Source organism: Micropterus salmoides, unplaced genomic scaffold (genome assembly GCF_014851395.1).
Source record: "Micropterus salmoides isolate LMB-PRFRI ecotype aquatic unplaced genomic scaffold, ASM1485139v1 Ms_hic_scaffold_7, whole genome shotgun sequence".
In the NCBI taxonomy this organism is placed as follows: domain Eukaryota; kingdom Metazoa; phylum Chordata; class Actinopteri; order Centrarchiformes; family Centrarchidae; genus Micropterus; species Micropterus salmoides.
Genome location: NW_024044459.1, coordinates 35,259,332 through 35,275,586, shown reverse-complemented (window position 1 = coordinate 35,275,586; position 16,255 = coordinate 35,259,332). Strand labels below are relative to the sequence as shown.

At 39.3% G+C, this 16,255-nt stretch overlaps 1 protein-coding gene across 1 annotated transcript; it reads right to left on the bottom strand.

Annotated features, from left to right (window-relative positions):
* Window positions 1-8,418: 8,418 nt before the first annotated feature.
* Window positions 8,419-16,012, bottom strand: LOC119892335 (actin, cytoplasmic-like). The gene is made up of 8 exons (XM_038704535.1): window positions 15,887-16,012; window positions 15,647-15,775; window positions 12,996-13,106; window positions 12,434-12,518; window positions 10,807-10,968; window positions 10,440-10,631; window positions 10,111-10,292; window positions 8,419-8,562 (listed from the first exon to the last, which is right to left on the bottom strand). The coding sequence occupies exons 1-8, from the start codon at window positions 16,007-16,009 to the stop codon at window positions 8,419-8,421; spliced, it is 1,128 nt and encodes a 375-aa protein (XP_038560463.1). The 5' UTR covers window positions 16,010-16,012.
* Window positions 16,013-16,255: the final 243 nt, after the last annotated feature.

Sequence of the window (16,255 nt, the reverse complement as noted above, 5' to 3'; positions counted from 1 at the left end):
CCTTGTAGGACTGTTTTGTTTAAAACTCAGTTCACAGGTGTTCATCAACAGTGACATTTTGGCAGCCAGAGAATGTGTCCTTAATAAATAATAATAATAAGCACTAATTGGGCAATCATGTTGAGTGAACTTTTATTTATTTAGTTTCAATTAAATGAAAACCAACTTGTCAGATACATAGCATGTGATTTATAAAACATTTTCTACAGTTTTTTTCAGGGCTAAGTTAACACAAACTAATATATCCTCTATATCATGTATTGTATGATATACTGTGTAATGTTATTTTGCTATACTTTTACCTTGTAATTACTGTGTCTTTCTATTAGCTATTTTACATGCAAAGCACCTTAGTCAAACTTGGTTGTTTTAAGTATGCTATGTAAATAAAGTAAATATGTATAACATATATGTTTAATTTAATTATGTCAGTAAATACATTCACAAGAAGGAAGTACGTATAACACCTTGTATCTTATTTCACTTTTTTCCCCCTCTTTAATTTGTTTTGATTTAGGTATATTAAATTTGATACAGTGTTGGGTCTATCTCTTGGTTAAATGATCAAACAAGTAACATCACATCCATTTTCAGATTGGTGCTGACTATGTATTTTTCAAATAGTAAATAATTGGCAGAGAATAAATGGTGAACAGTTGTCACAATCAACCGCAGATACTGCAGTGTAGATGTTGGCCCTATCTGCAGGCAGACAGAGTATCTGTAAACTGCTTTTACGCCACCAGCTGTTATCACAAAAGGCCACTTTTGAATTTCATTACAATTATATTTGTAAAATATTGACTAAAATTAGAGTTGATGTAATCAGTTAACAAAAAAATTATATATATATATAAAAAAAACACAAAAATGTTTCGGTTGTAATTGACTCTGCAGTAAAGAAAGACCGTCTCACTCCCTACTCGTCAAATGTCTGACGCATGGTCAAGGCCCTTTGTCGTCGCTTTTTAAAGACTTGGGTAGCCCTTTTGCATCAATTATTGAAGTTTAGGGATCCACAGTCAAGTTACCAACGCTTAGCAACAATAAATATGCAATATCCGGTTACACTTTCAAGATAAAACGTAACGTTTCGATACATTGCCATGTTGAAACGCGCATAATTAAAGTCGTGAAACGTTGCAGTTTCGTTAGGTTTAGGCACAGAAAGTACTTGGTTGGGTTTAGGCAACAAAACTACTTGGTTAAGGTTAGGAAAAGATCATGGTTTGGGTTAAAATAGCTATGTATGTCAATTAAGACTTAAGTTAACTAACGTTAATGTCAATTTACCTCACTCGCCTAAATAAAAACATTTAATGTTTTGTTTCGCACGGGACACAAACCCTGTTCTCCTGCTTCAAGGTCCGGGTTCTGGCCCTCTATCCACCCCAATCACCTCCTTACTTCGTCTTTTCTCTTAAATATCATACTTGCCTTTACCATCAAAAACTGACACAACAGGGCTTCCCTCAATACGTCGAACTATGACGTCAAAGGGATCCCTAGTGCGTCACAAACTGACGATTATGGCTCTTGACCAAGCGTCCATATGTGACGACTTGGGAGTGAGACCGGGTTGGTGTGCCAGTCACATACATGAAATGTTACAAATCTGTTACCATTGATGTCCCCATCACTTTTTGAAACTTTTTGAAATTGGTTAAATATATTCTGAAAAATAGCTTGGAACAAGAATCTTATTTGCACAAGAAGAAAACATGCAATGCAATTTAAATATAGAAGAAACAAATGTGCATTGTCCAAGAAAGTTACGTAAGCAACAAAAAGCTACTGATTACTGCATTATATTCCACTATATTTTGAATTGTCACCCGCCACCTGAATTTTGTGCTGCCATTCATAGAAATAAAGACATTTACTCTATTAACTGGTGCAGAAAATGTCTCCAGAATGCAGGAAATTAAGAGTTTAATGCTCAATTGCTTTTGGATTTAGTGTGTGGCTCCAAAAGCATTGGGCAAGTTACTGCAGAACTGTAACAAGTTACCTTTTACTTATTAAAAAAAAGCAATATTACTTTACTCATTACTGCATATTAAAAGTAACTATTTACATTACTTGTTACGTTACTATATTACCTTCACTAGCCTAGTCACTTCCTAAAAGAAGATTGCCAACTTGTTCAGCAGCTTATTTTAGAAATGAATCCACCTTACTGGAACATTAATTAACCTGAGGAGTCAACAATCAGCCAAATTGCAAAAATATGATATTTTAAACTAAGCACTACATGTAGCTGTATGTGTAAGGGATCAGTGGTGATGACAAAAACCATAGAGTTTTGGTTGGTTGGGTTTTACAGCTGTAAAACCAAGTGCTATAAAAATTCTGTTTTGCAGATGCACTGCACTAATCTGTATCGTTGATGAATGATTATGTTTCACTGTAACGGCTGGATGTGTAGGAAATAACTCTTGAAACACCGTATAAACTGTTAGTTTTGTATTTGCATTTTGAAAACATTCATTGTAGTTTACTTGCCTGTATATGTATATCTAACAAATGATTGTCCTGTACAATTCAGAGGGACAAGCTATTGAGAGGACTACAATTCCTACACTATTCCTCCTGCTTGTGGATGTAAACAACATAAAACTTTAGCTGAATGTCAGTACACAAAACAAAAAAGTGTTGTCTTATACTTTGATTGCAAATTATAAAGTCTGACTGGACTCACCAGATGATGCAGATGTCAAAGTGTCTCTGCTGGAAACTCAGCTGGATGTCAGAAAGAAATCTAAATAAAAGTCTAATTTAAAAAATACATTAAGCAACTTTCCACATTAATTCCGTAACTAAACATCCGACTCTGTGATTGTGGATAAACTGGACTAACTTTTCCTTTGTAAAGCTTCCCTAAAATGGAGAACTTACACCCATCAGCCATGATAGTATGAACACCTGTCTAATATTGGATAGGTCCCCTTTTTGCTGCCAAAAGAGCCCTCACCTATCGAGGCATAGACTCCACTAGACCTCTGAAGGTGTGCTGTGGTATCTGGTGGTTAGCAGCAGATCCTTTAAATCCTGTAAGTTGTGTGATGAGATTTGCACGGAAGAGCTGCAGTTTTGGAGATGCTCTGACCCAGCAGTCTAACCATCACAGTCTGGCCCTTGTCAAAGCCGCTGAAATCATTATGCTTGCCCATTTTTCCTGTTTCGAAGACACATGATCTTACAGGAAAAAATGTTCGCTTGCTGCCTAATACAGCCCACTCACTTATATGGGTAGTTATTCACTTCACCTGTCAGTGTCGGAGTCGGCGTTATGGGGGGCTATTAGGGGGCATTGCCCTCCCAAAAGTATTTTATGCCCTCCCAAACATAATTATGATAATTTACAAAATAATAAAATTGTCTAATTTACATTTCAATGAGCAATAAAAATATACATTTACAGTTAATTAGTAAAAAACATATTAAAGTTAACATAAAATTTAGTGTGGCTCTGTGAGGAAACCCCCCTACTTTCACCCTCCCAACGAACTTGCACTTCGGTACGTGCATGAAATGAGTTTGAGTTAGCAGGAGATTCCTGGCGGCAGTGCACATCACAACAAAGCAAGCACATGCACCTTCAAAAAATGCTTTCAAAGGCTATAGTATTGTTTGTGGGGTAAATCAATGGTCATGATGATTGTAAGTAGGCTATATATAGTTTATGACCGTTTAGAGTCGTTAATATTTTATTATACTAAGTAGGCCTAGTAAACGCTTGTGTCTCTCATGTTAGTGAGATAGCAGTTAAACTACATGTGCTGTTAAATTTGTTTATAATAGCCTAAAGAGGTGCGCAGAGTCGGTTTAGGAGGAGTCGGTTTGCATCACTTCAGGCTAATCACTTCCAGAAAGACAGTAGCAATAATATCTAAGCCTATACGATATACCCACTGAAAATAAATGCCCCCCTGCTGAGCTCAGTCTGACGCCGGATCTGGTCAGTGGTCATAATGTAATGGCTGATAGGTGTATATAAAACATGTAGGCTATAAACTGAAATTAAAGTAAAACATACAAAGACAAAAAATGTTCTTGTAAAAGTTATGTTTTAGGACAGATATTAAGATTTCACTGATACTGTTAAGGCTTTTCTTGTTCTCTCTTCCTGCTATGTAACTGACCTCTTAGTACCGCACACGCTGAGCTCCTTGGGCAAAAGTCTGTTGTCTGTACTAGAGGCTGAAAACTAAAAGGCACACAGCATTTCCAGAGTAAATCATGACCGCTGAGTCAATGTCACTCAAGTTTAAAGTTTTCATTGAACTTCTTGTTTTTATCTGTTCTCTTTTTAAACCTGATCGTTTTATGATGTTGCTGCATTAGTTTGCTGTCTCAGTGAAACATTTTATATGGGGGATTTTGTACTCTATGAAGTACTCTATAAAGATTATCACCTGGACTTATCGTGTCAGTTAACAGTAAAGAAAATATTCAGTTCAACACATGTAGCACATTCCTGAAGTCACAGTTCAGAGCATATTTCTTTCTGTCAGTCTACATATATATATTAAATATATGAAGTTTTAGTTGAGTTCACTCACCTGCTGAAAGTATTGCAGTCTTCACACCAATGCTTAAAGTGAAAGTAAAGAAGGTTCAAGAAAAAAAACAAAACAAGCAAGACGTCAGAACAGGATCACATGATCAGCTGTTTCTAAATATTTCAGAAAGTTTCTTAAATTTTAAAATGTGATTTTTGAACGCAACATATAGGTAATACCATAATAATGTGAAATGAATTTAGACCCCAAACTATTTTCCAACATACTTATTTCTTTGATGTGGACTTCAACTCCTTTTGTTTTCTTTGTATTTAATCCTTAAATATCTGAAGTGGTGTGGCCTGAATAACAACATGTCAGGTTCTTCCTCATATTTAAAATGATGACATGATAACATATTTCATCAGATCTTCTGAAGAATTCAAACACATTTCTAATGAAACCTTGACAGACTGAGCAGAGGAAGATTTAAAAGTCTTGTCACTTTGCTGTGATGAGTGCAGGATGTCTCTTTATTACAGAAATACAATTTAAACTCTCTATCACTGAAAACACAATACACAATTCCTGTTGGTCTACCGATGACATATTTCAAATGATACAAGCATTAACACAACGAAGCAATCATACAAGAGCGGTGTAAATAATTTTAACAGGAACCAGCCATCAACTGAAAGGTGACACGTGATCATAAAGGGGGTGGACAAAATAACAAGAACACAAGCTTTTTACAGCTCATACTTGTTGATTTAGCTGATAGTAAACATCCTGTTTGTCTTTGTGTAAGTGTTGATGAGGTCTCATGATCATTGTTAATCTTTGCTGTTGCTTGAAAGGACCTATCATCATGGTTTCTGGATCTTTCTCCTGTCACATCACATTCACAGTGTTTGAGACTAAATGCAGCAGCAGTTCTGACCTCCTGCTACCTCACTAATGACTTACATTTGTTTCCAGACATTCTGCCGAGAGATCAGGCAATAGTGTCGTTCCAACATGGTGCAGCCGGGGAAAAGCAACTAATTTAACTGGAAAACAGCTGCTGGGTTAAACCTAAGAACATAAAAGATGACCTACTGAGAATGTTTTTTTTTCAAGACCACGCCCTCACCACACCGTTTTCTGTCATACAGTCACTCATATGCATTTGTGTGTTTGTTGTTCATGGTTAACACGCATACTGTATTGGTGTGTGTGCTTCTGTTATATGCAAATACGGTTTGCGTGATTGCATATTTAAGCTGAATGTGCTGTTGCCCTCGTGTGATGAAGCAGAGACAGGATGAGTTTAACAGAGTGTGATCAAGATATGTTTTTGAGCCCCTTTTGTTTAAACTCATATTATATAATTTGACTGAAAGTGAATTATTGTAAAGTATTTGTAATTAAAGCACACTTTTGTTTTCACTGTTAACAGGTAAGGTGTGGTTCAGGTACACTGTTGGTCTTCATACCAGTAGTTTGTCAGTTTGCCGTCAGCTCAGGGTTGTATTTATTCAAAGTGATGTTTAGATTCTTTGAATCAACCTAAATCATTTATACATGACAAGTTTTGAGAAAGACTTTCAATGCTTAACTTGGCCAAAAGGTGTTTTTTTCACCTTCGTATGCAGTTTATTTGTATAAAATCTAATCAGTTCAGGGAAAAGGTGGAACTATAATTGAATTAATGAGAAAGGAGCCTAAAATAGTAATAGCAGAGGCAGCAGCATGACGAATACATAGAAACCTGAACGCCAAATTTATCAAAGCTACCAAATAAGCTGGGCAATGTTATAATAAGAGAGTGAGCTCATGGAAAAATAATAGGATATATATATGTATATGTCTATGAAGATTCTCAGTCATCCAGGTCATAGTTATCCAACGACGGTAAAAGTCAAGGGCAACTGGACTTGGTTGAAGATACTGGAAGACGTTTCGTCCCTCATCCAAAGGACTTCTTCAGTTCTGACTGACTGGCAGGGAAACTCAGCTATTTAACCTCAGTGGGGTCGTTGGCCCGGGTCATCGATACTGCTGGTTCGTTAGTGTTCCTGGTTGCGTCGTTAGGACTACCTGTGGCCAAGACTGAACGACCATCATTGGTATCTTCACCTGAGGCCAATAGGTTACGTTTGTTGAGTTTCCTGGGAAGTGATGAAAGGACAGCATTTGAAGACGCAGCACCAGGTTTTGATTAGGAAACCCTGAAACAAGGAGAAGGAGTCTGCTTTATCTTGGATCCTACAATGTCTGCATAAGGGAATCCTACACTGTGACCAGCAGGTGGTCATAATGTTATGGCTGATCAGTGATTAATACAACACTGACATATGAGACATGTAAGGGATAAAACCCGATGAGGTGTCCATTACAAGTAATTAATGGATGAAGGGGAGGACAGAACTGTCCAACGCGCAGTTATTAACTCCTGATTATGGAAACCTCGAAGGGCATTATCCTGCTTATATTATGGTCACTTGCTATAAATATATATTTTGAATGTGTTTTGCAATCAGAATCTAAGGTTTTCACAAGACATAAGTCAGTTTCCCTGGTTAGACCTGAGGACTTGACACAAACTGGAAAATATTTGGGTGGCTGAGAGTCTGGGTGAGACAGTGGAGAGAAAGAGAGAGAGTGAACTGGCAAGTAAACATGGTTATAATACCAGTATGTGGTGGACACAGTAAGGATCACAGTACAATATCAATGTAGTCAAATACTAACAGACCTACAACAGTTAGTGAAGCTGAAGCTGACGTTGGAGCTCCACCTGCTGGACACAACACTGCAAACATACACACAAGAGGCGCAGAGCATTTTAACATCGACTGAAAGACAAAATAACAGGAACACTTACATAATATAATTCAGGTCACCAGCCTGCAGCATGTTCTGACTTTATGAAGTTCAAAATGGGTTTTTCTTGGGCACGACTGTAACGACTGTCATTACAACAGCCAGGAATACTAACGAACAAACGACCTCACTGAGGTTAAATAGCTCCGGTAGGTAGGTAGGAGGGTAGCTTTATTGTCACACATGCACAAGTACACAGTGAAATTTGTTTCTATTGGAGCAAGCCTCCGGGCCGCAGCTATATTCAGCGCCGCCACTCGCTTTCCAGAAAAGAATTAATGCAGACAGCAACATAGTAAACATGACATAACAATACATAATAATACACAAGACAACACACATTACATGTGGTCACATGGTGGGATTTTCTGAGGTGACATGTGAGGAAGAGAAATAAAGAGGGCAGTTTCGAGGCAGTCAGTTCGAGAGGGATGGGGTGTGAGTAAGATAATGAGTCTGTGTTTGTGAAGTATGAGGCTTCAGACTGACTATGTTGTTAAAAAAAATAGTTCAGTTCATTGGCCTTGTCCTTGAGGAGAGATAAACCAGTGCGCAGGAGAAGATAGGAAGGCCAGCTGCAAGTTGTTTTCCCGCTCGGGTGGAGGAGGGGAGGTGGGAGGGAAGGGACAATAAGACAATAATTTTTAATCCAATTTAGGTTGATTCGGTAACATTTATCCGGATCAGTGTCCTTCAATCGCTTTCATACTCAGTGTCATACGTGCATCCAGTTCATGTAGTGATTTCAATTTCCGGTTCCCTACCAGTCAGTCAGAATTGAAGAAGTCCTTTGGATGAGGGACAAAACGTCTTCCAGTATCTTCAACCAAGTCCAGTTGCCCTTGACTTTAACCTTCATTGGATAACTATGACCTGGATGACTGAGAATCTTCATAGACATCTTTACTATCAGTAGTTTATCACCAGAAGCAGTGAAAGCTGTGGGCAGAGGAACAAGTTCAGAGATGCTCATTTCTTGTTTGACAAACAGTTGAAAAGCATATTAACGTCCCTGCTGGTGCAGAGGACGATGATGACGTGGGGCTTTCTAGAAGCACTTTCGATGGACAATGTAGGGGCCGGACTCATCGTACTCCTGCTTGCTGATCCACCTCTGCTGGAAAGTGGAGAGGGAGCCCAGGATGGAGCCACCGATCCAGACAGAGTACGGTCTCTCTGGGGGAGCGATGATCTGGAGGTGAAGTAAGAAAACAAGTGAGACAGGAATTGGTGATGCTCAGAATAAACAATAAAAGCCTCAAGTGAATATTTCTGGATTTTAAGTCTGTGAAGATTCTCAGTCATCCAGGTCATAGTCATCCAACGAAGGTTGAGGTCGAACTGAAGAAGTCCCTTGGATGAGGGACGAAACGTCTTCTAGTTACTTCTACCAAGTCCAGTTTCCCTTGACCTCAACCTTCGTTGGAGTCTGGATTTGAAGTGTATTGTGTGAGGATTTCTTTCAAAAACAGGTTTTAGTTTATTACAAGGATGAAAAAACATGAAAACTCTGTAGCATTAGCTACAGCAGAGTTTAGTTCTAGCTGGCATATCAGGGATAGAAAAGTGAATAAAATTAAAACTGCAAAGAATCTGTTTCATAGCATGTTTTGACTTTATATATATAAATAAGCAATTGTTTGATATCAGTTTACCAAACACATGGTCAGGAAATGTTATCATTTCAAACCCAATTACATTTTACATTTGAATTCTATTCAAGTTAGGTTTTTAATTAAGTTATTAAAAAAATATGAAGATGAAGTGATTGATACTGTGGCTTTAATGTGAATATTCAGTCTCTGTCTCTGCCTTCTCTGAAGGTCTGCAGATCAGTTTCCCCAGAAAAATGTGTCCACTTGGAGCGCATTAATATTAATTGACGTTCGTTTTGTTGAAGCTGAAGCATGTTGTTTGCTGGGTAAAAAACGCACTTTCACGCAACTCCGGAGGAAAGGGGGCACCGGAGCTCCACCCCTTCATAACCGATCTGCAGGAAGGGACATCCCTCTTGATTAGTGGCATCGCTGGCTGGAGGGACACACACACACGCAAGACAGGATGACCCAGGAACTAATATGGATTCCCCAGTTTGAAAAGACACACTTCTGTTTAAACATTTATTTAGGCTACACAAACAGTCCACTCACTTAACGAGGCTGCCAATGAGTTAAAAGAATTATGACTTGTTGTAAATGACAATAAAATAGTGTTATATTCCCATACTGTGTTTTCACAAGCAGCGCATCACATCCAAACGCTGGCGCACAGCGTTTGGCTCGAAAAGGTAACGAACATGTGATAACAATACATGAAACTATGCTCTCCTATTTGCTCGACTGACGCACTGAAGACGGCATCAATTTAAATGTAATGTGTTCTCCTGTTCACCTTATTTATGAAATTAAATTGCAATGCATACAAATATTAATTAATATGATTCCTGATTAAACTGTCCAACATATTTGAGGCGTTCTTTTACAGAAACAGATATCTCTGTTTGTATTTATTATCCTTAATCTGGTTCTTTTTGTGTGGCTGCAAAAGATCTTTAATTATTTTTTTGCGCACTTCAGTGAAAATCAATCAAACGGGTGTTTGTTTATTCAGAAAGGCTTTAAATCCGTTGCTTGGGAAGTGGCGTGCGCACCAGGTCAGGAGACATATGAGTTTTATCAAACCCTCTTCCTGAAAAATGGGATTCAATTTGTCCTTCATGAAAAAAAATATAAAGCTGTGCCTTTATTTTCATGGTGGGTGGGGCCAGAGCGGTGATCTCCTTCTGCATGCGGTCAGCGATGCCGGGGTACATGGTGGTGCCGCCGGACAGCACAGTGTTGGCGTACAGGTCCTTACGGATGTCCACGTCGCACTTCATGATGCTGTTGTAGGTCATCTCGTGGATGCCAGCTGCCTCCATTCCTGAACACACAGATGAAACAAGCCTTTAGTGTTTGCAGGCAGCAGACACCGACTGAGAAGAGCTCAGAATCTCTGTACAGTCCTTTTAAAAGTGCTTGTCAGTTTGAATTATTTGCTTTAGTGATACCATTAACACTTGTTACTCACTGATGAATGAAGGCTGGAAGAGCGTCTCGGGGCAGCGGAACCTCTCGTTGCCGATGGTGATGACCTGTCCGTCAGGAAGCTCGTAGCTCTTCTCCAGGGTGGAAGAGGAAGCTGCCGTCTGCATCTCCTGCTCGAAGTCCAGAGCCACGTAGCAGAGCTTCTCCTTAATGTCAAGCACGATCTCACGCTCAGCTGGAGTTTTGAAATATTTGCGTTACAAAATGGACACTAAAGAAACATTTTTAGGAAGTTGAAAAGCCTGCAGCCATTCAGGAGCAGAATCTCTTACAAAGTCACCCTTGTTTAAAAAGTAGAAGTTCCAGATAATAATTGGGCCTATACTAATTGTTAAAGGTCAGTTTCGTACCACCAGAGGTGAAGCTGTAGCCTCTCTCAGTGAGGATCTTCATCAGATAGTCAGTCAGATCTCTTCCAGCCAGGTCCAGACGGAGGATGGCGTGAGGCAGAGCGTTACCCTCGTAGATGGGCACAGCGTGGCTGACACCGTCACCGGAGTCCATCACAATACCTGCAAGACAAAAAGCACGACCCCTCTGTGGTCATTCTGATCATGGTTCAACATCAAGGCCAGTAGCTCAGTGGGAACATGGTTTGGGAACTTAAGGGTCACCGGTTCAAGTCCAGCACAGTCATACAGAGCGTTAACTGCTCTTAATTATGATGGGTTAAATGCACAGAACATATTTGGCATGTGTTGTACTCTGTATGATTGTATGTGAAAAAAGAAAGTTATTATCATAATTACGGCCTGAATACTTCTTGGTACATTAAGCAGACAGGCACCAGAGGACCTGAGAGAGCGATTTGGAATATAACCAGATATTAGGTTGAATCGATAAGAAGGTGTAAACCATGAAAAGCTTTAAAAACAAGTAAAAGAACTTTAAAATCAATTATACATGCTACAGGAAGCCAGTGCAGAGAAGCTAAAACTGGATTGATGTGTTCTCTCATTCCAGTTTTTGTTAAAACTCTTGCTGCCACATTTTGTAGCAGTGTCAGGCTATTAATATTTCTTTGGGGTACATCTGTAAATGGTACATTAGAAACCATGCTAGTCTTCCAAGGAGAGTTAGGGTCAAACTCTGTCAATGTTTCTTAAATGACTCAACTCAGAGTCAAACAGGACACCCAGGTTTTCGACAACACTCTTTTTCTGTGCAGCCAGACATTTCACCTTATTAGAAATTGTGCTATGTGTGAGTTTTTGTGGAAGGACGTGTCCGTGTGGTGGCATCTAAAAATTGACGACTCGCCATGAAACAGGAACTTGTTATAAGTTCAGTGTACATGCTCACTTTGACAGCTTTGCTTTGGCCTAATAGTGCGTATGCAGAATCCATTTGTTGCAGAGAGAAAAAATAAACGAACTTGTCCCAAAGTGGATTTAAACCCACTATCCTTTGGCCATGAACCCTGTGCTAACCAAGATACATGTCAAAGCAAGGTAATATTATGGCATACATTCTCATCCACCATCTAATGGTTGAAAATATTGCTCTGATTCAAAACTTATTTGCAGACCCCTGCAGTGTATTAGTACTACTTCTTTTTCTTATAACATACATATTCAACATAGTGATGAGTGTCTGCACTGCCTGAATTCTAGTAGTAGAACAAGAAGAATGTAGTGATGTTTGTCTGTTTTCAACTACTATAGAAACATGACAATGCAACTTGGCGACGTCCATGGAAGGGGGTGCCTGCAGTTATGTACATATAAATGTCTCATTCGAAGGTAATAAAAACATATGGTTAATTATATAAGGTCTTTATACCTTACATAGTTATGGATCTTATATTGCATTTCTGTCAATAGATCCTCAGAAATATTACACACTGAACATTTAAGAAAACAGAACTTCTTAGGAAATACATAAAAGTCATTTTTCAAGTCTGTCAAAAGCCAGTTTGTGACCATTTCAATGTTTTTAAGACTCAGAGAGATGTTGCGGTCGTGCTTAACTTCTCACCTGTGGTACGACCGGAGGCGTACAGAGACAGGACGGCCTGGATGGCCACATACATGGCAGGACTGTTGAAGGTCTCAAACATGATCTGGAACAAAGAGAAAGATGACATGTCAATGTGGAAGCCATAACATCTGAAGACACAACAAAAACCCTGTTCCTTGTTTTCCTCTCGTTTTCATTTTGGAGCTGTATTACAAGTGGGAATTCTGACCAAGAAAATTGCGTTGAATGGCGCAATGGATAAGATGCCTGCCTTTGTTGTGAGAGACCCGGGTTCAAATCCCCCCCTGTGACCCAGCTTCCAATGTGTCCCTGGGCAAGGCACTTAATCCCTAGTTGTTCCAGAGGCGTGCAACCTCTGACATGTATAGCAATAAGTCACTTTGGATAAAAGCATCTGTTAAATGTAAATGTCTGTCTAGAGAAGCTAAGGAGTTGAAGCAGCACCTACATGGTTGTGAATGTGTTTGTGCCTGATTTTCTTCTTAACCATGAACTCACTGCAGTAAGATCATGGTCAAAACAAACGTGTAGATTTTGAGCATCTGTTCCAAACACACACCTGTATCATCTTCTCCCTGTTGGCCTTGGGGTTGAGTGGAGCCTCGGTCAGCAGGACTGGATGCTCCTCAGGAGCAACACGGAGCTCGTTGTAGAAGGTGTGATGCCAAATCTGCAGCACAGGACAGCTGGATAGTTCAATGACTAAGTTTAATAATGATAAAACTGTCAAAGCTACTGTCAAATGTAGCGGGGTTGATATATGCAGGAAATACATGTGTGGTTGGTGTAGAGTTTTTGGATATTTTCAGTGGTGGAACGTGACATTGCTCAAGGACTGTGTTGAGGTAGCCTGCTTGTACTTTTGCTTGAGTATTCCGATTAAACGCTACACTTTACACCTCTACAAAATACTGGGAGATTATTTCTCAGGTATAGACAGCTACCGTTTGACAGCTATAGTTATTTTAAATAATAAATTGCCAAGAACTTTCCCTGTTTAGTTAGCGTTTTCATTCACTTAGACATGCAGATTCCTCTGCTATTTAATGACTACATTTAAAGGTCCAGTGTGTAATATTTCTGAGGATCTATTGACAGAAAGGCAATATGATATACACAACTATGTTTTCAGTGGTATATAAAGACCATACATAATAAACCATTATGTATTTATTACCTTAGAATGAGCCATTTCTATCTACATACACTACAGCTCCTCTTACATGAAAGTCACCATGTTGCGCCGCCATGATTCTACAGTAGCCCAAATGGACAAACTGCTCTAAAGAGCACGTTTTGTCAGTACGTTCTTCTTCTTCTTTTAGAATTCCCGCAGTGTAGATGTTCATCACCCTGTGGAATATATACGTTTGAAGAAGAAGTACTAACATAGAACAGGGTTTGGTAAATAAGTTTTGAATTAGAGCAATTTTTCAACCATTAGATGGTGGGTGAGAATATAAAACATAAAACTTACACTACACATTACAGTGTTTGGTTAGCTCAGTCAGTAAAACAAAAGATTCTAATCTAGAAGGTTGCAAGTTTGATCCCAAGTTGGTTGAATTTTTTTTTCCTCTTCAACAAACTGATCATGAAGCGACTGTTTCACATGCTCACATTACAGCATATCCTGCAGTGTGTGTGTTCCCGTGTTTGATCCACATCCATCAACCTATGGACGCTGTTTCATTTCCCCAGTATCTCCAGGCAGAGGACATTTAGAGGAATCACATTTTCTGATGGCTCTTTCAGCTGTGTCAAGAAGCCTACAGACTCTTTAAATGTTGTTCAAAATTTTCCAAAGTAAAAGCTCAGTTCAACTCCAAGCATCATTGCAGTAAACAAGCTTCTTGCGCTTTTATTTTGTAGGCATTATTTAAGCACCATATTCTGACCGCGGGCCAGATATTATTACTGGGGGACATTTTCCATGTTATTTGTCTGTGGCCAAGTCGCAATAACATATGGTTTCTATTAAATAATTAATTAAATATAATATCTTAATATATCTACCTCAAGAAACCTAATTTCTTGACTGGCTACTGTTCCTGTGTCAGCCACTGTAGCTATCCTACACTCTTTGAAAAGTGGAGAGGGCAGGGGGTAAACTGGACTAGACAGTTGGTTGCAATTCGCAACCTCAACACTAGATGCTAAGTTTTACACACTAAACCTTTAAATACAGGGCCCTATGATTTCTGCGATGCGGAAAACACAGGAATCATGGGATTTGGTAATAAAACTGTAATCAATAGGAAAACAAGGAATGCATTTGGAATCTGCCAAATGTCTATACAATTTATAAACATCAGGACTTTCCCTAACCTTATAAGCATTTTTTTCACAGCAGTTCAGCCAAATGAATACAGAAAAACTGATTTGGTGTCATTTACACAGCTTCTGTCCTCTGCTCTCTGAGGTATTTCACACACACACACACACACACACACACTGTCATCGCAAGAGCTCATCATTTTAACAAACTCTCAAAAGTGCAACCACATCTCCAGCTGCATGACAGGAGCTCGTTGTAGAATTTGCTGTATGGGCGGGGTCAGATACTCTCTTTGGGTTCTGAAAAAGATACTTCCGGTCAAACTTTGTAAACAAGGAGTGTTGCCCATGACAGCAGCATATGGAGGCTGTCCTGCAGAAGATCCATGGAAAGAAATGATAAGTAAACAACAATGGTAATAACCTATTGAATGAGGGTAAAAGAAGGTTTAAAACACACCGGTTTTACTGGTTTTACTACTATTTTGCCCGATAGTAGTAATGCATGTGTAGAAGACTCTTAAGTCAGTGGAACCACGCGATTGGCTGAAGTATGTTTCCCGCCATGGCTGTTAAAAGCAGACGATTGGCTTTCTCACAGGAGGGATGGGATAACTGACATCTTTGGCTTTATGGGCTTTCCCTGTAGAGTTGCATTGAGAATTTTGTAAGTGGCGTGTCTCCTCTGTAAAACGTTTCTGATAGAAATCACAGAATTTGGGAAGAAATAAAACACATGTCATACTCCATGACAACTCTAAGTACTCCTACACTATGGTACTGCAACCTTCTGACAAGTTCTTGGTTTGTTACCAATTACCAATTTGTTACTACACTTTGACAGATTAAAATTTCAGTCTGTTTTCTGATTAAAATAGATGTTTGAGATCCTGGTGTGTAAACGTGTAGTAATGTGTTAAATAATGTCTTCACCTTCTCCATGTCGTCCCAGTTGGTGACGATGCCGTGCTCGATGGGATACTTCAGCTTCAGGATGCTTCTCTTGCTCTGGGCTTCGTCTCCCACGTAGCTGTCCTTCTGTCCCATTCCCACCATCACAGCCTGCACACATACAGAAACACACCTTTACAGTCACATGTTACACTGCATTTATCCTTGTGTTCGATTTAAGAGTCATGAGACGCAGGTGACGTTCATGCATGGTGTCTGTACCTGGTGTTTGGGGCGTCCGACAATGGACGGGAAGACGGCGCGGGGGGCGTCATCTCGGGCAAAACCGGCCTTGAACACGCCGGAGCCGTTGTCCAAAACGAGGACATCGACGTCATCTTCCATTTCTGAAAGGAAACATTTAGATTAATGAGCAAGGTGTATTTTCTCTGAATAGCTTTGCCCTCCTTACTGGCATTGTCGTTTAAGTAGTTATTGCCATTCATGTTGATGCTGTCATTAATGATACCATTATCAGGTATGTCTGCCATGCTTTTTCTTGCTGTTTTTTGCTGTTTTAGTACTGAGGCCGTGTTTCTTATGTTTTTTTAATTATGTAAACCTACTTTATTTTTGTTTTTATAAAATAAA

What these genes read in the sequence shown, in the direction of transcription:
- LOC119892335 (XM_038704535.1), bottom strand. Translation starts at nt 16,009, where the DNA reads ATGGAAGATGACGTCGATGTCCTCGTTTTGGACAACGGCTCCGGCGTG. An exon ending in ACTGGGACGACATGGAGAAG is followed by an intron (nt 13,107 to 15,646) that starts GTGAAGACATTA and finishes CCTGTGCTGCAG; the next exon opens with ATTTGGCATCACACCTTCTA. An exon ending in CGCCTCCGGTCGTACCACAG is followed by an intron (nt 10,969 to 12,433) that starts GTGAGAAGTTAA and finishes TTTGTCTTGCAG; the next exon opens with GTATTGTGATGGACTCCGGT.